Source organism: Hemiscyllium ocellatum, chromosome 4, assembly GCF_020745735.1.
Source record: "Hemiscyllium ocellatum isolate sHemOce1 chromosome 4, sHemOce1.pat.X.cur, whole genome shotgun sequence".
NCBI classification, from domain to species: Eukaryota; Metazoa; Chordata; class Chondrichthyes; order Orectolobiformes; family Hemiscylliidae; genus Hemiscyllium; species Hemiscyllium ocellatum.
Window position 1 is genome coordinate 112,801,806 of NC_083404.1, and position 12,872 is coordinate 112,814,677.

The window sequence follows — 12,872 nt, forward strand, 5'->3', positions numbered from 1 at the left end:
AATACCAGGATGTTGACCCAGTGACATTGAGGAATGGTCACACATTGTAAGTCAGTTTTGGGGTGTGACTTAGAGGGTAATTTAGAAGTGATATGTGGTTCATTACCACAAGGGCCAGTGTTTATATGTCTCAGTATCCCACTGACCATTGTTATGTTTCCTAGAATCACGGTAGCTCAGGTTCTCTTCCATGGAGTCATCCATGCAATACAAGTGACTTTTCTGTGAGTGTACTGCCCCTTTAAGGAAAACTTGGGCAACACATAAATCTTATTTCCTTGGCTTAATGATGGAAAACAAAATGAGCAGCTCAATGGAGTTTGCAATAAATTGTCATTTGGTGTATGTTTTCACATCTGTTCCAGATCCTGAGCTCTTAATAATGGCCAAGAAATATTTGGTGAAGCCCCTCTTAAACATAGCAAAGGCCTCTCCTCTTCCACCCTCCCCCTCCTTTGCTAATTTCTTCATGACAGAACCTAGGCAATAGCTGATATTTCCGTTGTTTTATTTTCTCTCATGCTGTGTCATTACAATTTAAACAAGATGATCGATGCCGAAGGGAACCCACCCCTTCACCTCCACCACACCACCCAGCTCCCCCTGGATCTGAACTCAAACCTTGTTTCCATGCGTTGCCTATGGAGACAGCGAAGCGGTTTTATTTAAACAGCTGGTATCAGTTTCCTTGAACAATCCCAAGTCAGATGATAAGCACTCGCTATGCTGCGATGTGGTATTCTTGTATGAGCACAAAGTATGGTTTTGTTGAGAGTTGGGTCATGTGTTACCTGTTTTTCTTCTTATCTGAGTCATGTCTTTAAGATAACTTTGATGTCCTAAAGCCAGTCTAGCGTCCAGTCTGTTTGTTTGAGGAGACGGAACATGCTATGGTGAAAAAGCAGCATATGTAATTGTTGATCCCATGTACGAGTTGTCGCTTTTTTTCATTGCTGCATCACCTGACATCAGCAATAGTTAGCATCTGGGAGCACTCAAACAGCACAGGACCTTCTTATTAAAAGGATTGTGTTTTCTGTGATAAAACATCAGGCAGAACTATGCTGGAATTGTGCATCTCATGCCATGTCTTTTCTATTAGATTTATTTTATTTACCGAATAACCATTCTGCACTTTGCTGGAAGTGTGAGCTTATAACAATGTGACTAAGTCAACAGGATAGCTGATTTTTTAATGAACAATGGGATGAAAAGTTTATTCCCTTCACCAAAGTTGTTAAAAATTTCTCTGCTTTTCATTTATTCATGGGATGTGAGTGCTGCTGACATTTATTGCCCATCCTTGATAGCGCTTGAGCAGGTGATTGTGGGTCATCAGGTCTCATAATCGAGAACAATTCAGTGCATTTTTTAACTAAGTTTCAGACATTGAGGCAAGGATCTCACCAGGAAGCATTGAGTTGCTGTTTAAACCTGATTATTACTTGTTAACAGTCTTAATAACTGCCTGTAAGGGTTGAGAGAGAGATACCATCAGTCATGAGTTAATGTGGTGAGTCTGATAAGATATGGTGAGAAAACTCACTAGGCCTTGCTAAAAGAAATGCTCCATCAAACTCAGCACAACTAACACTTAGCTGAAGAAAATGCAAGACTCCGCCCTTGGTCTTCTTGCTAGAGAAAGCACGTAATTACATTAAAAGGAAAGTTCACTGGACTGATTCCTGTTTTGGATTGTCTATTGAGGATGGGCCTGTATCCATTGGTGTTTAGAAGAAAGAGCAGTGATTTTATTGAAATTTATGAAATCTTGAGTGGACTTGACAAGGTAGAGGCTGAGAGGATGTTTACCTTTGTGGGAGAGATTGTAATTAGGAAACATAGTTGAAAATATTTGCCCATTAAGATGGAGTAAGAAAACCTTTTTCTTCCCACAGAAGGGCGTCTGTGTTTGGAAACTTTTTTCCCCAAAGAGTAATGGAGGCATAATCATTTGAATACTTTTAAGACTGACTTAGATAAATTCTTGGATGAAAAGGGAGTCAAAGGCTCTAGAGAATAGACAAGAAAGTCTCACTGAGGCCAGAATCATATCTGCCATACCTTATCAACTGGTGGACTATGCTCAGGGCATAGAACGGTCTACTCCTGCTCCTAATTCTATTATATGTTCATTACTTGATGATTTGGGAATAGACATGTATCCTGTGCAATCGCAAGTAATTGTTTCCATTTCTCAGATCATGATGGAGGGAAGGTGCTTGAGTGAGTAGATGAAGATGTTTTGGCCTAGGAAAGTATCCTGAATGATTCTGGTAATAATATTCTGGAGCTAAAATGATTAGCCTTTTAACGGCCACAATTATCTTCCTTTGTGTGAGGTGTGCTTAAGCCAGTGAAAGATTTTGCCTAAACCCTATCAATGTCAGTATGTTAGGGCTTCTTGGTCCACATTGAGGCCACACTTGGTCACATATTGCTGTGATATTACGCACATCTTTCTTTTGGAATTAACTCTTTTGACCATGTTTGGACCAAGTCTAATGATATCTAGAAGTGAGTGATCTTGGTAGAATCTAAACTGAGTATTGATGACCGGGTTATTCCTGTGTAAGTGCTACTTGGTAGCACAATCAGCCTTCCATAACTTTGCTAATGACTGAAAACAGACTGATCAAGAAGTAATTGATCAGACTGGATTTATCCTGGTTTTGAAAATAGCAGATTCCTGAGACATTTTCTACGGTAGTGCGTAGGTGACAGTGTTGTAATTGTATAGGTAAGCTTGGGCAGGAACGTAGCTAATTCTGGAACCTGAGTCTTAAGAATTACAGCCAAAATGTTGTCAAGGCCCATAACTTCTGCTGAGTCCAGTCTGCTTGGCCATTTCTTTTTATCTTTGGAATGAATCAAATTGCATGTGGGCTGACTGGCATCTAAGCATCTTCGGGACCACAGGAGGAGGTTGAAATGGATCATCCATTCAGCACTTCTGGCATAAGAGAGGTGCAATTGCTTCAGCCAAGTGTTTTGGTTGGATGTGCTGGACTCCCCACAACCCATCCCCCTGCCACCACCACCCCACCATCACCCCAATCAACAGTCAATGCCTCCTGTTAATTGTTTAATTGTTTGCTTTTAAGGATTGGACCTATTAGAGTTGGGTGGAGAATGGTAATATATTTTTTATGTTTTCCATAAAAAGTTACATTTCTCGGCAACAAGACTCTGAGAAACCTATTGAAACGATCCCTAAAATGTTTCCTTCTCATTGTCAAGTAATTAGACTCAATTACATTTCCAGGTTTTGGTTGAAGCCTAATAAGAAGATAATTTTATATGAGCTTTCTGTCAATTTTCACTAAGTTGCTAATTGTTTTATATTGTCGATGTTATGTGTAAAATTTGGATTCTGACAACGCAAGGCACTAGCACACTAATGAGTATTATTTCCCAAAAAATCAGCAGTGTATTATATCATTAGCTCCTGATCAGGCTTCTTTTATCTGAGATTTTACAAGACATAGTATTTTATAACAACGGCTCTCTCCAGCTGTGATGGTTTTGATTAAAGGATTACAACAGTTCAGAGGAGATGGATAGATGAGGAAGATTAGCCTGAGAGACGAGACTGCCTGAGGTGAATCCTATTCTTGCTGAGACTTCCCTATTCTGATGTGGTAGTAAAATACCTAATTAACTATTTATAGACTTAAAAGGAATGAAGTTTTTTTAATTTTTAGTCCTAAAAAGAAGTTATTCGCTTTTCTGTTTTGTTGGACTCATGGGGGTGGAATTGATCTTTGTCAGTGAGATTTTAAATGGAATGATGGTAAATCCCAAACTGTTTTATGCCGTATCTCCTTTTCTTTTCTATTTGTATCAAATTTAGTTTATCCCGAACAAGGTCTTGCAACCAGTTCATTACTCCCTTCTTTTGAAGGCAAGAATTTTAACAAAGGATTTACATTTTTGTGTCCTCAGAAGGTTCCAAAGCACAGTAGAGAGAATAAAATGTCCTTTGAAGTACTGAAAATGTTGAAATATCGGACGCAACAGCAGCCAAATTGAGCAGAGAGCCCTATAAACAGTAATGGAATAAATGATCAAATCACGATTTAGGTTTTAGTTGAGGGCTAAACTTAGAAAACAGCAGCGGAAAGGATTCTCTTGTTTGTAGAAATAAGGACATGTGAGCGTATGAATTAGGGAGACATGGTCTCACCAGTGCATGTATAAGAACAAAATAATTACTGATTTGTTCAGACCTTCAAAAGTACAGACACAGAATCCTCACCTATTATGTTCAGAAATTGGTGTGAAGTTTCAATAAATTAGAGAATTGGAACAGAACACGGGAGAATAGAGGTAGGGAATCAGTAAATAGGAAAAGTGTTGCAAAGCATCAGTAGACTGGAGGTTCGGTGAGGGGCAACATGAAGTGAAAGATTTTGAGCAGGTACCAAGATGTGGAAGAAGCGTATCATGGAACAATCCTAAATGGGAGAATTGATGAAGGGCATCAAAAACTGGAGAATAGGTCATTGCCACTAAATTAGAGAACTGGTGCAGTGTACTACTACCTGGGAGAACTGGGAGGATAATAGTCAATACTTGGTCAATAGTTGGTGCAGCTCCCCACTAAAGGAGGACTTGTGCAGGATTGGTAAATGGGAGAATTAGTTGAGGACGGTGGAGCACTAAATGGGGGAATTGATGCAGGAAATATAAATGAAAGAACTGCAGCGTGGAAATAAATCAGAGAATTGGGCCTTTCCACCACTAAATCAGAGAATTGGAGTAGGGCGTTCTTACATATGGCACTTCATCAGTAAATGTGAGAATTGTTTTAGGGCAACACAGAAGGGGAGAATTGGGTAGTGTATCACGGAATAGGAAATTTGGAGTAGGGTATCACTGAGTGGACCATTTGTTCAGGACATCAGTAAGTAGGAAAATCAGTGCATGGCCGGAATGAAATGACAGAATTGGGCCATGGAACTACATAGTGCAGAGAAAAATCAAATGGTAAAATTAGGCATCAGTAACTGGGAGAATTGTTGCAGAGAAGCATCTTGACATACGGTGGTAGAACTGGTGTATGTTAACAGTACATTAAAAATCTTGTGCAAGGGACCAAAACTTTAGAGCAACATAACAGGACTAAATAGGAGAGTCATTACAAAGGGCACCGATATGTAGAAGACGTGTAACAGGGCAGGACTGAATAGGAGTATTGATGCACCGCATCAAAAATTGGAGAATTGGTGCTGGTGCTACGAAATTAGAGAACTGGAGCAGTGTGCCACTACGTCAGGAACCTGGGGGAGGACAATAATCAATTAGAGAGTTGGGGCAGATCACAACTAATGGAGGTTTTGTGCAGGACTGGTAAAAGGGAGATTTGCTGCAGTGGTCACCAATATTTGAGAATTCTGGCAGTGGATAACTAAATGGGGAAATTGTTGCAGAATCTACTGAATGGAAGAGCTGCACAATGGAACTAAATCAGAGAAGTAGAATAGGACACCCCAACATTTGGGAGCATTGGTCTAGTTTATCAGTAAATGTGAGAATTGCTGAAGGACAATATTGAATGGGAGAATTGGTACAGGGCATCACTGAATGGAGAATTGTTTCAGGGCATCAGAAAATGGGCGAATTGGTGCCCGGTGGAACCAAAGTAGAGAATTGGGCCATAGCACCACTAAATAGGAGAAATGTTGCAGAGAACTGGTAGGATTAGGAACCAGAAAGTAGGATAATTGCTGTTGAGAAGCATAAAATGGAAGAATTAGTGCAGTGCATCAGGAAATAGGAGGTTTGGTGTATGGTGGAGTAAATTAAAGGACTGGTGCAAGGGGCCAATAATTTAGAGCATGGAGCAGATCTAAATGGGGCAGGTGGGGGTTGGAATCAGTAAATAAGAAACTTTCTGCAGTGCATCAGTAAATGGAAGGTTGTCACAGAGCACCACAAATTTAGAGAATTGGTGCAGGTCTCAGAAAATGGAAGAATTGAAGCAGGTCATCAGCATGTGGAAGAATTTTTCAGGGCATCAATAAAGGCAAAATTAGGCATCAGTAATTGGGAGAATTGTTGCAGAGAAGCATTAAATGAAAGAATTGGCGCAGGGCATCTGGACATACTGTAGTAGAATTGGTGTGTGTTGGCAGTACATTAAAGAACTTGGTCAAGGGCCAATAACTTAGAGCAATGGAACAGAACTAAATAGGAGAATCAGTTCAAAGCATCAGTAAGTTGGAGATTTGGTGCACGGAACTCTAAATGAATAAGTTTGAGCAGGGCACCAATATTTGGAAGACGTGTATCAGGGAAGAACTAAATAAGAGAATTGATGCATGGCATCAATAATTGGAGAATTGGTGCCAATGCCACTAAATTAGAGAATTGGTGCAGTGTACCACTACATAGGAAAACTGAGGCAGGACAAAAATCATTTAGGGAGTTGGCGCAGTTCACCACTAACGGAGGTTTTGTGCAGGATTTTTAAAAGGAACATTTGCTGCAGGGCTCACCAATATTTGAGAATTCGGGCAGCGGACAACTAAATGGGGGAATTGTTGCAGAAAATACTAAATGAAAGAGCAGCACAATGGAAGTAAATTAGAGAATTAGAATAGGGTACCCCTATATGGGAGAATTGGTCTAGGTTATCAGTAAATGTGAGAATTGCTGAAGGACAACATCGATTGGGAGAATTGGAATAGGGCATCACTGAATGGAGAATTGTTTCAGGACATCAGTAAGTGGGAGAATTGGTGCACGGTGCAACTAAATTAAAGAATTGGGCCAAGGCACCACTAAATGGGAGAATTGTTGCAGAGAACTGGCAGGATTATGTACCAGTAAATAGGAGAATTGCTGCTGAGAAGCATTACATGTAATAATGAGTGCAGGGCATCAGGAACTAGGAGAATTGGGGTATGGAGCAGTAAATTAAAGGACTGGTGCAAAGGGCCAATAATTTAGAGCATGGAAGAGATCTAAATGGGACAGTTGGGGCGTGGCATCAGTATATAAGAACATTTCTGCAGCGCGTCGGGAAGCGTAATGTTGTCACAGGGCACCACAAAGTTAGAGAATCGGTGCAGGTGTCAGAAAATGGAAGAATTGGAGCAGGTCATCAGTATGTGGAAGAATTTGTCAGGGCATCACTGAAGGGAGAATTGGTGTAGGGCACCTCTATATAGGAGAATTGGGCCTGGTTATTACGAAATGGGAGAATTGGTACAGGGCATTAGTAAATGGTTAAATTGGTGCCACAAAATTAGAGCTCGGAGACGATCACCTCAAATGTTAGGTTAGATTACTTACAGTATGGAAACAGGCCCTTTGGCCCAACACCATGGAAATAAATCAGAGAATTGTCCGTTGGCACCACTAGATCACAGAATTAGAGGAGGGCATCCCTAAATGAGAGTATGGTTCTACATCAGTAGATGTGAGAATTGTTTTAGCTCAACACAGAATGGGAGACCTGGGGTAAGGCATCACTGAATAAGAAAATTGTGGTAGAGCGTGACTGAGTGGAGAACTTGTCCAGGACATCAGTAAATAAGAGAATCGGTGCACGGTGGAACAAAATGACAGAATTGGGTCATGGAACCACATAATGCAGAGAAAAGTGGAATAGTAAAATTAGACATTAGTAATTGGGAGAATTGTTGCAGATGAGGTATTAAATGGAAGAATTTATGCAGGGCATCTGTACACACTGTAGTAGAATCGGTGTGTGTTTACATTGAAGAACTAGTGCAAGGGGCCAATAACTTAGAGGAATGGAACAGAACTAAGTAGGAGAATTGTTGCAAAAACATCAGTATGTTGGAGATTTGGTGCACAGAACACTAACTGAAGCAATTTGAGCAGGGCACCAAGATGTGGTAGATGTGTATCAGGGCAGGACCAAATAGAAGAATCAATGCATGGCATTAATAATTGGAGAATTGGTGCCACTAAATTAGAGAATTGCTGCAAAGTACAACTACATAGGAAAACTGGGACAGGACAATAATCAATTAGAAAGTTGACGCAGTTCACCGCTAATGGAGGTTTTGTGCAGGATTGGTAAAAGGGAGATTTGCTGCAGGGCTCACCAAAATTTGATATTCTGGCAGCAGACGACTAATTGGAGGAATTGTTGCAGAAACTACTAAATGGAAGAGCTGCACAATGGAAGTAAATCTGAGAATTGGAATAGGGCACCCTGATATGGGAGAATTGGTCTAGATTATCAGTAGACGTGAGAATTGCTGAAGGACAACATCGAATGGGAGAATTTGTGCAGAGCATCACTGAATGGGAGAATTGTGATAGGGCATCTCTGAGTGGAGAATTATTTCAGGGCATCAGTAAATGGGAGAATTGGTGCACAGAGGAACTAAATTAGAGTATTGGCCCTCAGCACCAATAAATGGGAGAATTGTTGCCGAGAACTGGCAGGATTATGCATCAGTAAATAGGAGAATCGCTGTTGAGAAGCATTAAATGGATGAATTAGTGCAGGGCATCAGGAAATAGGAGAATTGGGGTATGGTATAAAAAATTAAAGAACTGGTGCAAGGGGCCAGTAATTTAAAGCATGGAAGAGATCTAAATGGGACGTCTAGAGGGGTGGGTGGGATCAGTAAATAAGAACATTTCTGAAGCGCATCAGTAAACAGAAGATTGTCACAAGGCACCACAAAGTTAGAGAATTGGTGCAGGTCTCAGAAAATGGAAGAATTGAAGCAGGTCATCAGCACATGGAAGATTTTTTCAGGGCATCACTAAAGGGAGAATTGGTGTAGTGCACCTCTAAATGGGAGAACTGGGCCTGGGTATTACAAATGGGAGAATTGGTACAGGGCATTGGTACATGGTTAAATTGGTGCCACAAAATTAAAGCATTGGAGAAGAACACCTCAAATGTTTGTATAAGGGCAAGGCGAGGAATCAGTAAGGTGGAGAAATGTGGCAAGCATCAGTAAATTAGAGAGTTGGTGCAGTGTATCACGAAATGGCAGAATTCGTCTAGAGAATCACAGCATGAAATAATTTGTGCAGAGCTTCAGTAAATTGGAGAATTAGTGCACAGTGTCACTAAATTAGATGATTTGATTTTTGCACCACTAAATGGAAGAATTTGGGAAAGCCACCAACCAATTAGGGAATTGAACCACCGCAAGTCTAAATGGGAGAAGAGACACAGTGTGTCAATTAATAGAAACACTGAACTTAGAATAACATAACTCTTGAAGATCCAACCGATATGAAAATGTAACTTAACAAAGAGCTGTTCCAATTTCCTGCAACATCCCATAATACACCCCTTGGCAAAAAGGTAAATTCAAACACAGGTTCGTATATGAGAGAGATTTCAGAGAGAGAGAGAATCAGTATGGAGCTGTTACATTGACCAGTAGTCTCAAAAACCGCTTGCTAAATCCTGAGCTGGGAGAACTGACCACTACCCATTCATTGTACAAGTGTTTTATATAAAACCTGAGGTAGTATTTGTTAGCCTTAATCAAAGGGCTGACCCCAGCCAACTCTGAACCTCTGCTGTTTCCAATCTCTTTTAAAATATTTTAAAGGACACAGCCACCTGATGAAGGAGCAGCGCTCTGAAAGCTAATGCTTCTAAATAAACCTGTTGGACCATAACCTGGTGTTGTGTGGTTTTTACCTCACAAGGACAGGGGACAAAGAAGGAATATGGCATTGAAATTGATGATCGCCCATGATCATATTGAAAGACAGAACAGTCTTAAGGGCTGAAAAGTTCATTCCTGCTTTCTATATAATACTCTCTTTATTCTACAGTATAGTGTAGTGTAGACCATGTGTGTTCTGAATGAGTCTGGAGTTAATCTTGAACCCACCGTCTCACTCTAAGGCAGGATAATTACTGCTAAACCACAAGTAACACTTGGTTACTTTAAAGTGATTTGTGCCTGGGTGTAATGGTAGGAAATCTCACCTCTTAGGTTGTCAAGGCCAATCATCTTCCACTGAGCAATTTGCAAAGTGTATGACATTATTACTTTCTGTTGTCTTGGCTGGAGCATACCTCATTTTGTGTACTTACTAGAATAAAAACAGTTGGCTTTTCAGGGCTAGATTGATTATGTTTAGTAAGTTCATTGTAATATTGTCAAGATAATTGTTTTCAAATTGGTCGATTGATGACGAATAGACCACTGAGAGTTTGAAGGAAATGCATAATTCCAGAGGGAGAAATGAGCACCGAAGTCAACAGTCAATTTGAATAGCAAACTAAATATCAGAGTTAATGCAGACATGATAGATTTTAAAAAGCCTGCTTCTGCACTATATCAGCTCTGTGATTCTGTGAGTATTTTCTTTCCTGCAGATGTGCTTGGAGGACGTGTTAAAAATTTCTATACCCGCTTGCCATTTCGTGAGGTGCAAGGCATCTCAGTAAGAAACAGACTGAATGTGACTGAAAGAGGGATTCAAACTGGGTAAGCATTCATTCTTTGAGGACTCTTTTATAATGAAGTTCCCAGAGCACATTGAGATGCACCCTCTTCATTTGCTTTTCTTATTAAATCATAGGACCATCAGACATAGTAGCAGAAGTAGACCATTCAGTCTATTGAGACTATTCTGCCATTTAATCAGATCATAGTTAATCTGATAATCCTCAACTACACTTTACTGCTTATCCCCATAATCCCTTATTTCCTTTAAACATTCCTTTATTTCAGCCTTATATTTAATTAATGACCTATCCTCAACAGCCCTTGATAATTAGGAATTTCACAGATTCACAACTCTCTAAATTAAATTTGCTCCACCATCTATACCTGAATTCATTCTTGACAAACATACTGAATAAAAATCTAACAAACTCACTCTTCTATACTCCAATATTCAAGCGTTTTAAAGCCCATTGACTGAAAATTGAGTTCTTTATTTATATTACCCTTTTGTGTGGAAAGCTGTTTTTCTGAATTTACTTTGAAACAGTTTGGCTCCAAGCTTTAGATGATGCCTATTTTGATTTGCCCAAACATACGGTATAAGTATTTTTATCATTTTATATTATGGCTTGTATTCTCTGAAACAATTCCCTATTCTTCTGGTTTGATGTTGCTAGCATATTTTGATTTTGTTATTTCATTTGCCAATGGTTTTATTAACTTATCAATCATGGTCACAACCTGTATCTTTAACATATGAACATGCATTATTCCTTTTTTCCTGTATGACTATTTGCTGAATCAATGACCCCTAGTTCATTTAATTCTGACCCCAAAGTTCATTAAATCATACTGTTCAAACATAACCTTTGATTACAAGTCAAGTTATCTATCCTCTACTTCCCTTTTCCCATCCACATTATCATATCACTTCATTATTTTCATTTTAATGTGATTCCACTTTGAGTCAAGCCAAGCAGGCAAAATTTTCTTGTATCTAAAATTAATCTTTTACCCACCAGGATCTTGTATAAAATGTTATAAATATTCACATTTCCTGTATTATTTATGATTTAAATCAATGGCTGATTGTACCATAGCCAAATTTTGTGATGATACAAAGATAGATAGGAACATAAGTAGAGAAGTAGGTTCGAAAGTTCTGCAAAGGATATGTATAGTTTAAAAGTGTGAAAAAAATGCCTGGTAGATAAAGGCATGATGGGGGAAATTATGAAGTAATCCACTATGGTAGAAAGATTAGAAGAGGAGAATATTGTTGTAATGGCAAGAAACTGCAACATGCTGCAATAAAAAAAGGATTTAGATGTCATTGTGCATAAATCATGGAAGATTAGTTTGCAGATACAGCAGGTAATTAGGAAGACAAGTTAAATGTTGGACTTTATTACAAGAGAATGGAGTATAAAGTAGGGAGATTGCACTACAACTGTCCAAGGCATTGGTGATATGACGCCAAAATGTATAGCTTTCATCTCCTTGTCTAAGGTAGGCTATGCGGTCATTGGAATAGAAAGATCCATGTGTCTGATTCAAAGTAATGCTTGTCTTAAGAGAAAGTGTGAATAGGTTGGGCCTATACTTATTAGTCTTTAGAAGAACAAAAGACAGTCTTATTGAAGCATTTAAGATTCCTGGGAATTGACAGTGCAGATGCTGAGAAGACATTTACCCTTGTGGTAAAATCTAAAACCATTTGAAAATAATAGGTCTCCCACTTAAGACACAGAAGGGAGAGAAATTTCTTCTCTCAGAGACTTAACCAGAGAATAGTAGACACTGGGTCATTGAATATATTTAAGGCTGAATTAGACATTTTTTGCTGTTAAAAGGACATCAATGGTTATGGGAGTGAGAAGAGGCATGACATAAATGTGGTAAAGCAGGAAATTGGAGTTAATATAGCCATCATATTAACCATGACCTTATTGAATGGTGAATGGTGAATGGTTTTATGATCACATTTATGTGCTAATCTAGAAGCTCCTATATGGGAATTATAGGCAGATGTATGTCCTTAATGGGATGTAGGCTGAGAAAAGCATTGTTTGGATTGTGACCTTTCGCAGAAATCTGGAAGAATATTACCTTTCAGGAATTGTGCTGAACTGACTCGCCACATGTTTGTACTCCAAGGTTCTTTGAATGTGAACGCTTGTGCGATGAAGACTCCTGTTGCAAAGGATTTGGATTTCTGAAAGACCCACGACTTCCAGGTATTTACTGTCAATGAAAAAATGAAGAATGTAGCAGAATGTCCACATAGACGGGCAGCTTGTAAATCCTAGTATCTACAGCCGATTGAGTGAAAAATTATCTTTATCTGTATTATTCTTTTGTGTGAAAAAGTGTTTCCAAACTTTACTTTGAAACAGCTTGGCTCCAAGTTCAAGGTTATATCTATTCTGGGTTTCCTGAACCAAACAATATAAGTTGTTT

The 12,872-nt window shown here is 39.2% G+C and overlaps 1 protein-coding gene across 1 annotated transcript in view; it reads left to right on the plus strand.

The window, feature by feature from the left end:
- tg (thyroglobulin) overlaps positions 1-12,872 on the plus strand; it is a 370,830-nt gene that overhangs the window by 139,889 nt on the left and 218,069 nt on the right. Inside the window, exons 32-33 of the mRNA XM_060824055.1 lie at positions 10,340-10,451; positions 12,570-12,649. Of these exons, the coding sequence (XP_060680038.1) occupies positions 10,340-10,451; positions 12,570-12,649 (192 nt within the window). The remainder of the gene's footprint in view (positions 1-10,339; positions 10,452-12,569; positions 12,650-12,872) is intronic.